At 41.3% G+C, this 17601-nt stretch overlaps 1 protein-coding gene across 1 annotated transcript in view; it reads left to right on the top strand.

Annotated features, from left to right (window-relative positions):
- Positions 1 to 17364, top strand: part of llgl2 (LLGL scribble cell polarity complex component 2) — a 33030-nt gene extending 15666 nt beyond the window's left edge. Inside the window, exons 7-27 of the mRNA XM_037082578.1 lie at positions 549 to 711; positions 829 to 961; positions 1059 to 1113; positions 1300 to 1454; positions 5428 to 5639; positions 6170 to 6237; positions 6320 to 6473; positions 7478 to 7582; positions 9664 to 9759; positions 9981 to 10177; positions 10657 to 10804; positions 10937 to 11084; positions 11166 to 11282; positions 11373 to 11539; positions 12088 to 12352; positions 13336 to 13480; positions 13564 to 13592; positions 13925 to 13972; positions 14318 to 14360; positions 14618 to 14679; positions 14800 to 17364. Coding sequence (XP_036938473.1) covers positions 549 to 711; positions 829 to 961; positions 1059 to 1113; positions 1300 to 1454; positions 5428 to 5639; positions 6170 to 6237; positions 6320 to 6473; positions 7478 to 7582; positions 9664 to 9759; positions 9981 to 10177; positions 10657 to 10804; positions 10937 to 11084; positions 11166 to 11282; positions 11373 to 11539; positions 12088 to 12352; positions 13336 to 13480; positions 13564 to 13592; positions 13925 to 13972; positions 14318 to 14360; positions 14618 to 14657 — 2488 coding nt within the window. The 3' untranslated portion in view covers positions 14658 to 14679; positions 14800 to 17364. The remainder of the gene's footprint in view (positions 1 to 548; positions 712 to 828; positions 962 to 1058; positions 1114 to 1299; positions 1455 to 5427; positions 5640 to 6169; positions 6238 to 6319; positions 6474 to 7477; positions 7583 to 9663; positions 9760 to 9980; positions 10178 to 10656; positions 10805 to 10936; positions 11085 to 11165; positions 11283 to 11372; positions 11540 to 12087; positions 12353 to 13335; positions 13481 to 13563; positions 13593 to 13924; positions 13973 to 14317; positions 14361 to 14617; positions 14680 to 14799) is intronic.
- The last annotated feature ends 237 nt before the right edge of the window (positions 17365 to 17601 follow it).

The following is a 17601-nucleotide window of genomic DNA, read 5'->3' as shown; positions in this document are numbered from 1 at the left end:
TAGTTTAAGTTCTAAGTAATGAATAACCTAATGTTTAATGTATATCTTCCTAGTCAGGGAATCGGTGTGCTCTCATACTTGGCCCAGTTGCTCTGATTTCTTGATTGTGCAAGGCAGCATAATGCGTATGATTATACCTCATGTTCACATTGCACACCTGTGCATGTGCTCATGCATGAGTACCGTGCCGAAGCACACCTCTTCTAACCATGCCAGGGCTGAGAAAGTGTACCGTGCTTGAGCGAAGTATAGAGCGCTTGCACTAATAAAAAAAAACTGGACTTTGGGCCTTAAAACAACCTTGGCCTACATTAAAACACATTAGCTTTGCTTTTTGTATCAAGGTTCTGTAGTGTTTGTTGTTTGCCTTTGGTAATACTCAGTTCTTTGTTTTTCAAATGGACCAACCATAAACAATATAAAGGCGTATTGATTGTTGAGACTAAAGCGATCTCACACACAAAATATATCACCGTGTCATCAACAAATCAGCTCTGTGCACACTGCCTCTCAGTCCCCACTGATCATATTTTATCATGTCTCCCCAGTGTACCCGAAGACTACATCGGCCGCAGGAATCTGGAACACGTAGAGGCCTTACAGGAGAACCCAGTCAACCCAAACCAGATTGTTATTGGCTATGGACGAGGTCTCATGGTTATCTGGGATTTGGAGAAGCAGTGTGCCCTCCAGCACATCCCTGCCACACAGGTAACTATTCACTGGCAGGCAAAATACAAGTCAGTCCTTGATAAACAGGTTATAACCATTACGCTAACTCTTGATATTTGCCTTGTATATTTTGCTTGTAACATGTTGTAACCATAGCAACTGGAGAGTGTGTGGTGGACAGAGGATGGAAGCTACATTCTCAGTTCACACAGTGATGGAAGTTACTGTCGATGGATGGTGGGCGGAGAGGACGAAAACGAGGAGGAGGAGAAATCAGACATTCCTTACGGTGAGGACATAGAGGTGTATGCCACCTGAACATTGGTCTTTACTGTCGGGTATGAAATGTGTTTTTCTTGCCACTGATTATCTGTATTTCACTGCAGGACATTTCCCTTGCAAGGCCATCTCTAAAATAGTTCAGCTACCAACAGAAGAAGGGTGAGTTCACTTTCATTAATTCATTAATTTGTTTAATATGTTAGTCCTCCCACACTAAAATGGTTCCAACATCCTCTCATTTTTAATGTTAACCTTTATTTCTTAGATGTAGCACATAAGCCAGTGTTACTCATTAAACTCTGGGTAAACTGAACTGAACTTGAACCTGTGTGTTTGTGTGTGTAGACCTCCGTTCCTGCTGTTCAGTGGTGGTATGCCCAGGGCCAGCTATGGGGACAGGCACTGTATCACAGTGATCCATTGTAAAACACACATAGCTCTGGACTTCACCTCCCGGATCATCGACTTCTTCGTCATCAGAGACGGACCGCAGCACACAGGCAGGGAACACACCAATACAAACAATTGGCTTATGGCACGCTTGTGCACAGTTGTGAAAAGGAAGCTGTAAAGCAAAGCTTGAAAGCCCTGTAGTCTATATCCATCTCCAACAACTCAAACATAATCTCTGTTTCCCTTAGTTTGGCTTTCGTTTGATATTATGTAAACAAGTTGTATTCCTCCAGATTACTCCTTGAGCCCATTTACACCTGGTATTAACATGTTATCTGTAGTCCGATAGATTTATCTGGCTATAGAAAAAGGCGTATTGATACAGGTGTAAATGCACCCAGAACACATGATTGGAATGGTTGGTGATTGGATTGTCTGACAACGTTTGCATTGAGTTTAACTGTAAATGCATGTTGTACAGCATGGCCACATTCTTGGAAAAAAAATTACTTCAGCTGTCCTATAGTGACCAACAGAAAACTAAAAGTAGCAGCATGTCTTCGATTGCAAAAAGTTATTGAAAAAATGAATGGCACCCGTCAGTTGCATGGCTTTCTGTGACCTTGTTTGTTTACATATCTGCAGCCCACCTAACTAAAATGCTTTTTAGATCTGATCTCAGTGCAGTAGATTATGCAGTTATTTTCACCAGGTTTAACTGCAAAGGCCTGTGGATTAGATGCTATACTCCGGATAAGTTAGATACTGGTCACATGTTATTACCAATTGGAAGTGAAGCCTTTGTCTACATGTATACGCAACAAGGTTTCAAGATCCCTTCAGTCATTTATTCAAAAATTCTTTATAATGACCTGCTGCATATAAAGACAAATTTAAATACCTTTCCATTGGACCAGCTATCAAATTTCTTTAGCACTGAGTAAAGAAAACTATACTGCTACTAACTGTTGGTATTGTAGCTTGCTTAGATTTTTGGAAATGAATTAGCAGAGCTACTTTGTTAGCAGTGATTTTTCAATAGTGCTGCAGGGATCGGGAAAAGCATGCAATGGTTTAAGACATGATTCTGTCGTGTAACAATGTCTTGTTTTTTTTATTTTATTTTTTTTTTATTTCTGAAAGTTTAGTCTCAAAATCACCCAGCAAACACCAGGAGTCTTCAAGGATGAGTGCAGTAGAGTTGTATTGGCTAATGCTCAGCCTTGGGGGACACGGGTTTCCAGAAAGCAGGGTTTGGACAAGGATTCGTTCCATGTGACCTGAAAGGTGTGATTTGTCAGGTGTGATGTGAACCAGGTTAGAACAGAGTCAGCAGTGTGAAGTTCAGCCAGAGTGGAGAGGAAGATTGTGTGGTTGACTGTGTTGAAAGCAGAAGATAAGTTTAGAAGAATGAGGACTGACAAGCGGGACAAGTCTTTGGCGGCACCAAGTGACTAACCCCTAGATTCCACCAGATACGTGTCCCCTGCATAACACCTCTGCCAAGCCAGCGGAGCTGATAGGTTTCACTCTAGTCTATGTGTTAACTTCCACCAGATCTGCTGCACTGTGTATCTGTTCCATCCCTGCTCCAGCAGTCCGAAGTCCTCCGGCACAAATACACAGGACTTCTATTTCTGGCAGCTGTTGGAGCACGACGCAGCAATTTAGCTGAATTTAACACAGAGCAGACAGGAAGTCACGCACCAAAACAACAATGTGACATCCGGTTACTTTTCAAAATAAAACACTTGAATGTATTTGATGGGATGTGTGCAGAATGGTTTGGTGTCCCATTGTCACTGCTGATGCTTTCAGAAAAGCAAAAACTGCTTCTGCCAGTCCCTTATAGCAGAGAGGCAGACCTGCCTCAATATTGTCCTATTTAGTCCTGTTTTAAGCTAGTGGTTTCTTACCAGTTGGAGTCTCCTGCATCTGAACACCACAGGCATAACCAGCCCTTCCTGCAACATAGAAATAAAATGGTCTAGCATAGTCAGGGTTTCCCTGTGCTGGCGCTGTGTGCATGTCTGTTTTCAGGGCTCGAAAGGCACCTTACACTTTTGCTGTCCTCTGTAATTCAGTGGAGGCTTTTGTTTGACCTGCAGCACAGATCAGATCTCCACAGTGGAGCTTTTTCAATTGCATATTTACAAATCCATGGACAACTTTACTATAAGACAACATTTGTCCCACTGTTTGTGGTTTAGGAGCTGTGGTTATAGCCTGAACTTGTGAGGGAGCTACACACCTTTTGCTTTCATTCAGCTGTCTGCCTAGATACTCAGTCTTTTAAACATTTATGTTTTTGAAAGCATACTTATTTGACAACATTTTTTCACAGCTGCCTAAATCTTTTGCACAGTGCATGCAATTCATTTCCATTTTATCGCTGCCCTTCAGCAATCATGGTGCACTCATAATTTAGTCACACTCTCGTGACAGCGCTCCTCTTCTGGCTCTTTAGTGCTCGCCTTCTGGCGCTTTTTCAAAGCCTACTGCCCTTTCAGACCCTACTCATCAACTGGCACCCTGCCACAGAAGATGTGGGTGGGTATCCACTGGGCTTATTTATCTATTAATTTAAACATAAACCATTAGGTGTCATCTTTTATACCCAAAAACTGAGAGTAAAAATACTCAGCTCCTCCCATTGCCTCATGGTCTCATCCAATCCTTACCCTTCCAATAGCCAAACTCAACTTTGTTGACACAGTGTATACAAATTAGTATATAGTATAATTACTCACTTTTTTCAGTTAGGATCACCAAAATTATTTATATTGGCTAAATGCCAGAATACTGAGCGATCATTTTTTAGGCAATTTATTACTTTCTTCAAAGTCAGAACGTACATTTTATTAGTATTTTATAGCATTACCTTTAAACTGTATGACTTTGGTCAATTGTTCTGGGTATCCTTCCACAAGCTTCTCACAATAGTTTGCTGGAATTTTGGCCCATTCCTCATGACAGAACTGGTGCAACTGAGTCAGGTTTGTAGGCTGCCTTTCTCACAGCCTTACTCATGCCTTTTCAGCTCTGCCCACAAATTTTCTATATGAATGAGATCCGGGCTTTGTGATGGCCACTCCAAAGCATTGACTTTATTGTCATTAAGCCAGTTTGTAACCAATTTGGCGGCACTCTTGCCAGCTTCAGCCAGCATCTTCACAAGTCTTTTGCTTCTGTTCTGAGGTTGATATGCAAATGATGCACGAAAACACATTCATCTCTGAGAGACAGAACCCAATTCCTTCCTGAGCGATATGATGGCTGGACATTTCCATGGTTTATACTTGCGTATAATTGTTTTAGCAGATGAACTTGGCACCTTCAGGCACCTGGAAATTGTATCCAAGGATGAACCAGACTTGTGGAAGTCCACAATTCTCTTCCTGACATCTTTGCTGGTTTCTTTTGATTTTCCCATGATGTCACACAAGGAAGCAGTGTGTTTGAGGTGTGCCTTAAAATATATCCACAGGTGTGCCTGCAATTAACTCAAATGTTGTAAGTTAATCTCAATCAGAAGCTTCCAATGGAATGACATCATCATCTAGGTTTTCCCAAATTGTTTAAAGGCATAGCAGTCTTAGTGTATGTAAACTTCTGACTTTGAAGAAAGTATTCTGGCATTTAGCAAATATAAATAATTTTGGTAATCCTAGCTGACCTAAAATGGAAAAAGTTTAGTCTGATTCAATGTCAGACACTGAGGAAAAAAAAGTGTGTGTGTGCGTTCACTGAGAACTCAGTGTTGCCCTAATGAGTGCCTGAAGATATGCAGTCACTGATACACACACGATGCAGTCAGTTTTGGATTGTGAAATGTTATAGCAGTCATTTTGGCTATGTTCTTTTGGGTTTGCTTTCAAATAAGCAGTTTATCATTTGTTTAAATCGGGTCTGTTTTACTGACAGTTTCTAGCCATAGAGAATACTTTACAGTGCTGTGCAATGAGAATGTTCTAGGGTTTTAAATAAGAACTATACAAGCGAGAATAACATATCCTAGATCAGTGTGGACAGTATATCTCTAACTACTGTTTTTTTTTTCTCTGTCCTGTCCCTCTGCAGGAGATCCAAGTGCACTGGTGGTCCTGGTAGAGGAGGAGCTGGTAGTGATTGACTTGCAGACAGAGGGCTGGCCAGTCATTCAGACTCCATACCTGGTTCCCCTCCATAGTTCAGCCATCACCTGCTCACACCATGTCTCCGCTATCCCCCTCAAGCTGTGGGAGAGGGTCACTGCTGCTGGAGACTTGCAGAAGACACACTACTCTAAAAAGGTACACCATAAGGTCTTGTTTCAAGAATGCTTTAATTTAGTCCTTTGATTACTGTGAGTTTGTTGTGTTTGTTAATTTCCTGCCTTCCCTTTATGTTTATTGTCATGATCATTTTTCATTGCTTTTGTCTCATCACAAGGAATTTCAGAATACAGGCAATGCGATTCAATAAAGAAAACGGCTATTTCAACCCTTAATTGTGTGCTTGAAATTGACATATCACACAATGTGCAGTTCAGACTTGGACACTATGTTTCCACCTCCTGACTACAACTATGCATCTAAATGAATAGACAGTTTGATTGTCCAACTATGTTCAAGGCTTCATTAACCTCCACAAGTATGTTAAAACACATGTTTGTTTAAAGTAGCAAAAGTAGCCAGATACAAACCTGTATGTGACTTTGACAATCCACTTGAACTCTATGGTATGCTCCATCCTGAATGTGGACATATTAATCATTTCTGGTTGAACAGAAAGCCACTAAGTTGTTGTTATTGTTAAACTTTAATTTCTCCTCTTCATACAGCCGTGGCCAATCACAGGAGGCCAGAACCTGGCCCCAGACCCTCCACAGAGAGACCTGCTGCTCACAGGGTCAGTTTATCTCAACTTTTGAAATCTGTATTGGAACATTTCTGTGGCAGATTAAGAATATTCTGTTGATTTGTGCGTGCAGGCATGAGGATGGGACGGTGCGTTTCTGGGATGCATCGGGAGTCTGTCTGTATCCCATGTATAAGTTAAGCACAGCTGCAGTGTTCCACACAGATGCTGATCCCAATGATAACATGAACCAAGGCACGGAGGGAGAGTGGCCGCCATTCAGAAAGGTGTGTGTCTGCAATACAATTAAGCACTATTAAACAAGACAAAAGTGTAAGCTTTACCGTCATGAGAGTGATGTGCTCTCGGCCGATGTGCTTACTTACGTACAATATAGCAATTATACAACTGACATATACAACAAAATAAAAGATGCTATCAAATTGTGTTCATGTTGCAAATCAATTTCCCTGGAAATACATGGGCTCTGACTAATTACTGGTTATGTCAGTATATGTGTATATATGTACTGAAAACTAGTTTGCTATGACAGCAAGTGGGCTAAGCCTGAGTAACACCCTAGCAAGATGTTATGGATTAAACAATTACTAGTGGGATTTCAAAATAATTAAAACACAAAACTGAATAATCAAAATGCATATAATCACTAAACTGCTTAGCCAGCTAAGTCTTGTTACAACTAAGATGTCTGCTAAAAATATTCATTGTTCCCTGGAGAGAATTAGCTACTACATCTGCACTTCTAGCTTGTAGCATCCAGAGCATCACATGACATCAAGGCAGAGCAGAATTTCTATGTAATCCAAACAGGAAGTCCACTTGTTTATGTTCAGTATGATAGAATTAGGTGTTTACTTCCAGGTGAATGACAAATGAGGAGTTACTTGTAGTTGGATGTTGTGATGAAAAAGATGTACATCTTCCTACCGCTTGTGAGGACTCGGACTCAGTCAGCAGTAATTGGCAACTGTTGGACAGTGTGCATTCATGGTTTCGGGGTAGCAACTCTGGAGAGAAATCTAGCCTGGGGTTGGCGGTTTTCCCGACTTACCAACCCCAGCTTTAAGTAAACTGATTTTAGATTCACATAGTGTATCTGTTTTAAAAGGGCAATACATCAATTTTAGACAAAGCTCTGTTTCTGCTTCACAATAGTACTGCTCAGCCTGTGAAAACAAATGTATGACGTCCTTTAAGAACCTGGACCATCTCTGCCATAACATAACCCTGATGATGTCATCACTAAATTACCTTTGTATCCATTATCCAGGTTGGCTGTTTTGACCCCTACAGTGATGACCCAAGACTTGGTGTTCAGAAGATCCACCTATGTAAATACAGTGGTTATCTGACTGTGGCTGGCACTGCTGGACAGGTGAGTGTACTGCTAAACATTTGTTATTACTGACCGTAGTTTATGCGATAACATAACTTACTTAAGGTTTCATCCCCACTACTAGCTTTCAGTTTAGTGTCAAGCTAACTTGGATGGGGATAAAATGTAATCAGGCTGCTCTTCACAATGCTAGCTTTTGGAGGAAAGGCCCCAGTGCATCACATGACGATATAATTACATGGCTTGGCCATGGCAAAAGCTGGCTCCAACGCCTGGCGCTCTTTGTGGGGGCTTTATCTCGGTGATGAGGCCAGCCATCCTCTTTGCTGAGGAAGCTGCGGTCAAGGTAACTGCATTAAATAGTCCTTGTCCCCATCTTCATTGGTTTTACCGGTGGACTAAAAGCCACAGCGTCATTCACTGTGTCGGAGTATATAACATCATGCTATTCACTGACGGGTGCGCCGTATAATTATCATAATAATTGTGATATGATATGATATTGTGATGAACCGCCACAAATAAATGAACGTGTGGGAAACACTGTGAGCTGAAAGGGTGTAGTGTTGAGAATGAAATAAGCTACACACACACACACACACACACACACACACACACACACACACACACACACACACACACACACACACACACACACACAGTGGAATGAAAAAGTTGAGGCACCCCTGACAATTTCCCATTTTCATTTTTATTTTATTTTTTTCTATTTAAGAGACCACTGCAAAATTATCAGTTTCTCTGATGTTTCTATTTATAGGTATGTGTTTCAGTTTTATTTTCTTAATTATTGACAACATCTCTTCCAATTCCAAATAAAGATATTGTCATTTAGAGCATGTATTTGCAGAAAATGACCAATGGTCTAAATAACCAAAAAGATGCCGTGTTCAGACCTCAGATAAAGAAACAAAGTAAACAATATAATATTAATTTCAAAACAACACAATACTAGTATGTTAACTTAAGATAAGTTCAGAAATCAATATTTGGTGGAATAACCCTGATTGTAAATCACAGCTTTCATGCATCTTCATGCATGTTGAGTGACTTTATGCCACTCTTGGTGCAAAAATTCAAGAAGCTCTTCAAGCAGATTTCTTCCAGGTGACTTGATTGATGTGTTCTTTGCAAAGATGAATCTTACTCCAGTCGTCTGTGGTCCAATCCATGTTGTCCTTTGCAAATCTCAGCCTGGCTCTTCTTTGCCTCTCATTGATGAAGGGCTTTTTTCTAGCTTTACGGGACTTTAGCCCTGCCTCTAGGAGACAGTTTTGAACCGTTCTCACCGTGCATTTAACCCCAGCTGCCATTTGCCATTCTTTTTGTAGGTCACTTGATGTCATCCTACGGTTGCTCAAATGAGTTGACGGTCATCCCAGTCATTGGAGAGTCGTTTTCTCCCTCTGCCAGTCTGTAGCTTTGTTGTCCCCAATGTCTTGACCTTGTTCTTATGAAGCGCCGTCTGAGAAATTTCAAGAATAGAAGCAGCCTGGCAGTCACTGTATACCTCTGCCCGTAAAGCCAGAATTTAACCCTTCTTTTCCTCACTGAAAAGGTTTCTTTTCAACTCTATTGGCATGGCCAATTGTTCTTTTTTTATTCTAATTATTTTTGAGATACTACTAGCACTGTTTTTGCCATCCAGCTCATCCTATTGCAAGAGGATAGTGATGACCACAGCAGTGGTGTTTATACTTTTCCTCTTAAATAAGATTTGGCTCAGGAGATCACCTGATCACAAGAAAATTCATTGCTCACTATTTTGGTAATTAATTAATTGCTTCATTTTTCAAGCCAATATAATGAACATCTTAAATGTGAGAATTGGCTGTTTTTCATAATTTTTTACAGTTTGGACAGTTGATTGGGGGGAAAACAATAATTTGAAGCGCCACTTTGGGCTCTGAGAAATTGTGATGAACTGTGATTATTTTTTCCCCTCTGTTTTGGCAGTGTTATAGACCAGACAATAAAACTAGGCAGCAGATTCATAGATAATGAAAATAAGCATGTTGTAGCCCCACTTGATATCATTTTTACTGAGGCTTTCTTCTGCATATTCACTTGTATTACACTGTGTCTCTGGTTTGTCTTCCCAGATCCTGGTGCTTGAACTGAATGATGAGGCAGCAGAGCAGACAGTGGAAGCTAAACTTGTGGATTTGCTGCAGGGCCAAGAGGGTTTCCGCTGGAAGGTATTGAGCAGAGTTGGATGATTACTGCAGAAACAAATTAATTATTCATAACAGTTCTCCTCTCTACATTAAATCTGTAATATCTTAGTATGCTCATAACAGTGTTTTACTTTCCTGGTACATCCCTTTCAGCATTTCTGAATGTATCATACCACCTTACAATTGAACTCTGCCAGTTAAAGTGATCCACTCAGTATATTGATGGTTTTCTCATTGATTAGGGCCACACTCGGCTGGATGTGCGAGAGGAGCCGGTGCTGTTTCCTCCGGGCTTCCAGCCTTTCGCTCTGGTCCAGTGCCAGCCGCCTGCTGTGGTCACTGCTCTCACCCTGCACTCAGAGTGGAAGCTGGTAGCTTTCGGCACCAGCCACGGCTTTGGCCTGTATGATTACCAACAGAGGAACAACGTCCTCATCAAGTAAGGAGACGCAGGGAAAGAGTAAACTTTCAGGATACAAATACAGCTTTAATCTCAGTATTCTCATTCCAAAAATCTCCAGATTAGTTTCGTCTGATGGTTTCCTTACTGTCACAAGTTTTGCCCTTGCAAATTTGTACTGGATTCAGTCTTTGTCACAAGCCTTCTTGTTGATTCCAATTTGTAGTTCCCCTGAGACTGCTGTATCAAAGCACACATAAAAACAAGTCTATTCACAAGTCTGTGCACAAGGATTTAAGAGATTGTTGCAGGTTAAATTCTAGTATACATTCAGGGTGAGGCAAACTGCTAAAGAAGCAGAATCAAAGAACTCCGCCAGCTATTTCATGTGGACTTTAATTTGATCAGTTTCACTGAAAAACATTTTTTAGATTGTTTTGTAGATGAGCGGTGCCAGTATTTTGTGCATCAGTGCATTAATTACTGTATATGTTAACTCTGTATTTTTACAACTGTAGGTGCACCCTAAACCCCAGTGACCAGCTGGCCATGGAGGGTCCTCTGTCCAGGGTGAAGAGCATTAAGAAATCCCTCCGACAGTCCTTCAGGAGAATCCGACGCAGCAGAGTCTCGCTAAGGAAACATCACGTCAACAACGCCGCCAAGGTAGATCTGCAGCTCTCTGCTCAACTGGTCATTGGGACTCAGTAGAGGCAGTACTGAGAAGATCAGAAAGCTTTTCATCTCCCTTAAATGTTTCTTTTTATCTTTAACACTCTTCACTCGTCTCCCGTGTAGCTTCAGGAGGCAAATGCCCGTCTGGAGGCTGAACTGGCAGAGATGGAGCTTGCTCCTGTCCAGAGGAAGATTGAAGCTCGCTCCTCAGACGACTCCTTCACCGGTCTTGTACGGACGCTGTACTTCGCCGACACCTTTCTCTCAGATAGTAAGTTACACTGTCAACACTAAATGTAGGTTCATTAACGTTTACTCCAGGGTTTTCACCGGTCTCCTCATTTTCTTGTAGGTTCACATAACTCGCCCTCCCTGTGGGCAGGGACGAATGGGGGCTGTGTGTTTGCGTACATGCTCCGCCTTCCTCCTGTAGAGAGCAGAGCAGACGAACCAGTCACAGCACAGCAGGGTGAGAAGTAGTCTTTGATGTTTGGGGTGGACCGTGTCCACCATTTCTGTCCTCTTGTTGTAACATTCTGTCTTTCCTCCTTTCTTCCAGCTAAGGAGATCCAGTTGATGCACCGGGCTCCTGTTGTTGGGATAGCAGTGCTGGACGGTCACGGGGCTCCTCTCCCTGAGCCCCTGGAGGTTGCTCACGACCTGGCTCGCTCACCCGACATGCACGGCTCACACCACCTTCTGGTCATATCTGAAGAACAGTTTAAGGTCAGGATCACACATATGTGCATACTCATGCACACACAGATCGGCTGAAAAGACGAGTTTTGTTTTGTTTTGTTTTGTTTTTCATGCCTTTATTTGAACTTCACTATTACAGACAACCTGTTACAGTACATATTAAGATTGGTAAAATTCAATTTATTTAAGACCTGTAGAGTCCTTGGATTTTGATAATATTAAAGATCTATTAAAGGCTGACCTGATTGCTTCGAGGCTTTACCCTTTACCATAGAAATTAATATTCAAATGATTTTGATGTTTGTTTTGGAAGCATGTGTTTTGTGTCAAATGCACCAAAAATAGGCAAAAGCCTACAAGAAACAGAGTTCCTCTGTAGCATTTAATTAATCTGCTATTCTGTGAGCAACTCCAGTCCTGTGACGATGGAGCTGTGACAAGCACCTGTAACTTACTTTAGAAGATGTTAAATTAACAATTTCTAACAATGTTTTACTACCAAACTTAAAACAGCATTAAGTAGTGCTCACCTACCTGAAGAAGTTGTGGAGCTGACCATGTTTGTGTGTGTTCAGGTATTCACCCTGCCAAAGGTCAGCGCTAAGATGAAGCTGAAGCTGACGGCCACAGATGGCTCCAGAGTGAGGAGGGTAGGTGTGGCCTGGTTCGGCAGCAGTCGGTCGGAGGACTACGGTGAGAGTGGCCTGGTGGTTCTGACCAATCAGGGCGACCTCCACGTTGTGTCACTGCCGGCAGTCAAGATGCAGGTCCAGTACCCCTGCATCCGCAGAGAGGATGTCAGTGGCATCGCTTCCTGTGTCTTTACCAAGCATGGCCAGGGTAAGGACATTCCTGCACACACACTTTTGCTGTACTTGTGAGGAACATCAGGTCAGACTATTGCAGCTACAACCTAAGCTTAGCATTTATTTTAATCTGAACATAATTCTGACCTAAACCCTAAAAGCAAGTCTTAAGTCTGAGGACCTCATGGAATTTGTTGACTTTAAAAAAATGTCCTCAGCCTTTACAGCTAAAAGTCAAGTTTATCATCACAAAGCTTGAGAAGAAAATCCACACAGGCCCGGTGGTTGACTGTGGCAAACTTGCAGCTATGGAGTATGTTTCCCATATGTACTGGTACACACCACCAGGCTATTACCTAGACATCATACAAAGTAATGATATTTAAACAACACTGCTGTAGGAGCCAGCAGCCTGCGAGCTGTTTCCTTATTCCATATTTGGCTCATTTTCAATTTGCCACCTGTTCTTTCTTGATTTGGATATGCTTGCATACTCCTTATGTTATTTGTATATGCACGCAGAAGTACAATTGGTTGAATGAGCCACCTTAATGAAATGAGATACTAAGATGCATTTCCTGACTATCAGTTAAAGTGTTTGTCATCAGACTTGTGTCAGCAGTTGGAGACAAGTATTAGTTTGTCTAGAGACTGTTGGATATCTGTTACAGTTCAATACACCATTTGTGATGAACTGTGATGGATAGCTGAGATGGCTGGTAGAGGGACAAATAACCCTGTTCCCCCGTTCCCACAAGCTTTGCACATACCACTGCAGCTCTCGGCCAGCACATACTGCGACCACAGTCTTAGTGATACTAGACCTGAATTGTCCGCTAGCTGGAATTTTTCTTTAAAGAAATAAGAATGGATTTTATAGTTGTTCTTCTAAAAAGGGAAGGTTTATGTTTTTACTTTGACATCTACATAAAAGGTAAATATGCTTTCTCCAAAAAAACTACAGCTTCTTTAGAGCTCCAAAAATGACACCCACTGGGTGCTGTTGTCTTCCTTCAGGCTTCTACCTGATCTCTCCATCCGAGTTTGAACGCTTCTCTCTGTCCGCCCGCTACCTGGTGGAGCCTCGCTGTCTGGTGGAAGTTCCTCTTCGTTCAGGCTCCTCCAACCAACACAGGCCTGACGGAGCTTCATCCGCTCTTAGGTATGTTAACTCTGAGCTTCTATATATCCCTCTTGATTTGCACGATTTCTTTCAGTACTCATTTGGCTTCTCTGTCCCTCTAGAAATGCCAGGCAAGACAGTGAGGATGCAGGTAAACTATTCAGAGACCCTCTTGAGTCTAAATACCAGCATCATATGTAAACATGCATGTGCCATTGGCTGAGAGACACTACATGTCCAGATGTAGTCTTCTCCTTGATGTTGTTAACTTTGTGCTTGTGCTTTCTGTCTGTTTTTACACACACACACACACACACACACACACACACACACACACACACACACACACACACACACACACACACACACACACACACACACACACACACACACACACACACACACACACACACACACACACACACATACCTTGTTTGTGGCTGACTACTGAATTGTCTTCTGCCTGCTGCCTGTGTGTTCCAGAAAGTGCAGCTAGACGTGTTATGGAGCATGCTTTGCTGAATGACGAGAGTGAGTACTTAAGAGAAAGAGACAGGAGAGAATGTATTATAACTACAGAGCAAGCGTATCATATGTAATCCTGAAAGTTTGGCTTCAGCTGTATTAGCACCATGTGCTGCCTCTCCTAAGTGGTATGTCAGCTTCCTTCCCCCATCATCCTCCGACTCGCCTACATCAGCAGTTTGGGAACCTGCAGTGTTTACAAAACATCTCCCTGCATGATCTGTATGACTTCCCTTTGATCGCAGCAAGCTATGTTTTAATGTGATGCAAGCGCAGCCACAGGTTCAAATGAAGTGTAGAGTATTGTGTTGAGAACCATTTTAGTTACAGTCATGTTTTGTTTTCTTGCAGAAGTACTTCAGGAGATCCAAAAGTCACTAGAAGGAGATCAGACGTAAGTATCAGCTACTGGTTGTTCAGCCTGAGGGTTTCGTTGAGATGCAAGTGATGTCAGGGAAGTCCCTATGAACAGGAGAATTTTTATGATGTCTTGACGTAAATGCAGGACTTGAATATTAACATAGTTAACCTAGCACAAAGTTCACAAAATAATTTCATTTTGTCCAAACTTCAAACAATCATTGAAACAAGCCAGCCAGTGTAAGGCTGTAAGTAGTCATGTTGTTGAAGGCTATTGTTTATCTGCAACAGGTCGTTCTTGGAGAATAATGTGAAGAGTGCTGTAGCTTGAGAGACATCTCGGGACAGTTGAGGTGAGTCTTAACTACACAGTCACATTTTTACCTTTGGTTCTAAAAACTAACGTGCCATACACAGTTTTTGTATTCAACTTTGTGATGATCGATCAGTGCTATTCTGTTGTGTGTCCGCAGAGTGAACTGGCATGTTGACGTGAATGAAGCGTACTGCAGTCCTGTAGCAGCACTCGCCTCCTGCTCGGCTGACACAACCACTACTGACCCCTGACCCCTCGCCTCAGTGACTGACCTCCCCACTCTCTTCCCAAACGGCCCCTCGCAGAGAGACACCAAAGGGCTCCTGGCAGTAGGGATCATAGCACCACGAGGCTGTTGGAAGGCTCACTAAACGGTGCAGACAGAGGTTGAAGGAGGGTGAAGAGACACCACCTGTGCCTAAAGACCACACGCTGTACACAAATCATTCAAGCTGGACACAACCATTTAACCCAAAGCTACATGAAGCCAATTCCTTACATGTGATCAATGACTCATTCAACGCCAGCATCAAAACAGCATCTCAAATCTACCACAGACTCCACCTGTTAAAGCTGTTTGACTTAAGTAGCAACCACACCCACTTCATTCTGAAAGCCTTTAGCACCACCAGCCTTTTAAAGTGGAAACGGTTCGTCCAATCACCATGCTCTCTGCTGTGCAATCTCACTGGCCTTCGTCTCCACACATGGACATGGGATGTGGGTGATGATTTGAATAATGTTGATGGAAATATTTTGTAGCTTCAATTTGACGTGATTCGTGCCTAATTCTTTTATTTGAAGAAAACTCAGATTTGTTTAAAACATTTTTTACATTTATGCCACAAAAGGAAAAGAAAAAGAGGAATGAACAATTAGGAAGGATTATTTAAAAAAAAACCTAATTAGTGAATCAAATACTACTAAGTGGACTTTCTCATAATTTTGCTTTAGTAGCTTATGCTTTTAACTTTTAGTTTCTACTCAAGTCAGTAGCATTTTATAACAGCTTTTAAAAAATTCTAAATTTATACTTAATTAGGCTCAAATTAATAACTGTGTCACTGTGACCAAACAATAAATTGCTTTTTAAACCATTTATTGAGCAATTGTTCATTGTCAAGTTGCAGCTGATGTTAATAAACCTGCACATTTGCTTAATAAATGGTTTGTAAAGCATTTAATTGTTTTTTCAATGCTGAAATAACTTCTGAATACAGTTCAATTAACCATAGACTTACCATTGTATTAATGAGTATTATAATGGCTATTACAGGTCTTTCAAATTTTACACATTTCAAAGGGATTTGTTTTCAAGTTTCTGACTATCCCATAATTTGACCCCAAAAAGTTGCTATTTCATAATCATACAATAGGTGTTTTTCTTTTTTGGCATAAATGAGCTTCTGTTTTATTCAGACTGTCGAGGGAAACTGTCATCAATGATGCCCCAGAGGGGAAAAAAAAGGTGTACGCATGTTGAACCACATTGATGTTAACTTGTTTTTTGTTTTTTTTTTATTTTATTTTATTGTTCAGTCTACATTCACTAAATTAGTAATAGCATGACAAACTGTATACCGTTAACACAGCCCTGCCCCCTCCCGTCCACGCTGTAATTTTATAACCGGCCATAGGTACTCGCCCACTACTGTGGAGCTCACCATGCTGTACTTTTTTTGGGGGAACAGCTTTCTATGGGGTTTGGTTTTTAATTATTTTTATGTAAAACTTTTTTTTTTTTTATGCCAGCAAAGAATATTGTAATTTAGGAATGTAATTGTAAGCTATTGTAGTGAAATGTTTTTAATATATACAGTATGTATGTGACTCAGTCTGTACCTGTGGGCCTGTTGTAACGGGGTTGGCTGCTATTTAGATCGTACAAGGAAATATTTTGGTACTGTGTCTCAGAATGCTGGGTATTTTAGTGTTCCTAGAATATATTTTTGTAGTGAACTGATTAAGAACCCTAATTTTTTTTTGATTTGTAACGTCACACTACAGTTTTCTTGTCAATAATTGTTTTGTTTTTTCCCAAGAATGAATGTGTCTGTTTTCATTTTCTCAGCACACTGACGTCTCACATTTACCACATCATTCATGGCTTCTCTACTACACAGAAATCTTTGACAGAATATGAATGTTGTTTCAGAGTCTATGTGCCACTGAAGTCTGGGGAAAAAAAGGCATAACATTTCAATTCCCAACCCATCATTTTGGCTTGTCTGATTTTATTCCAAAACGTCTCAGCCTCTGTTTTTTCTTCTGACAGTCAAGCTATAATCTTGGTGTTCATGAGCCGCAGCAGCAGGGCCATCTCTGGTGAAGTGGATAAAAGAGGGATCAGTTGTCATACATGCACAGCCAAGAGTTTTGGTCATCCATTATGGAAGCAGTTGCTTTGTCCACTAATTGCCTTGAGCCAAGGTGGCTTTGCAGCAACCTGAGCTCCCTGAGGACCTGGCTGAGGCTTAGTAAGCTAACAGCAGCAGCTCTGTTAGAGGATGACCCTGCACGATGAGACATTATCATATGCAACCTGAAGATGTTAAATGAGCTAGAAAATGGTGCCTGAATACCTGGGCGCTTTGTATTGAGTTTAATGTGTTATAGAATTTCTTGTCCCCATTTTATATTCAGGTTGTTGACAGAACCCGCCTCTGTCTGTACACTAAGCTGAGCTAAACATGCCGTGACTTCCAACTCTAGACTTCGCACACAAGATTCATAGCAACAGTCTCATCTCTCACTGTGGGAAAAAAAGGTGACCCCATGTTTCCAAAAATGCTGAGGCGTTCCTTGAGCATAAACTCTTCAGTATTTGCTTCCAAAAGTGAAGTGTTGTGTGGGAATATGAAAAAGAAACATTTTTTAAATATTTCTCTTTCTTAATTTTTAGATTTTTGATTTCAATCACAAATTAAAAAAAAAAAAAAATCATATAAGCTTTTACACT

The sequence above is a fragment of the Acanthopagrus latus genome, chromosome 20 (assembly GCF_904848185.1).
Source record: "Acanthopagrus latus isolate v.2019 chromosome 20, fAcaLat1.1, whole genome shotgun sequence".
Taxonomy (NCBI): Eukaryota; Metazoa; Chordata; class Actinopteri; order Spariformes; family Sparidae; genus Acanthopagrus; species Acanthopagrus latus.
The sequence above is the reverse complement of the archived record's forward strand: the minus strand, read 5'-3'. Positions and strand labels throughout refer to the sequence as shown.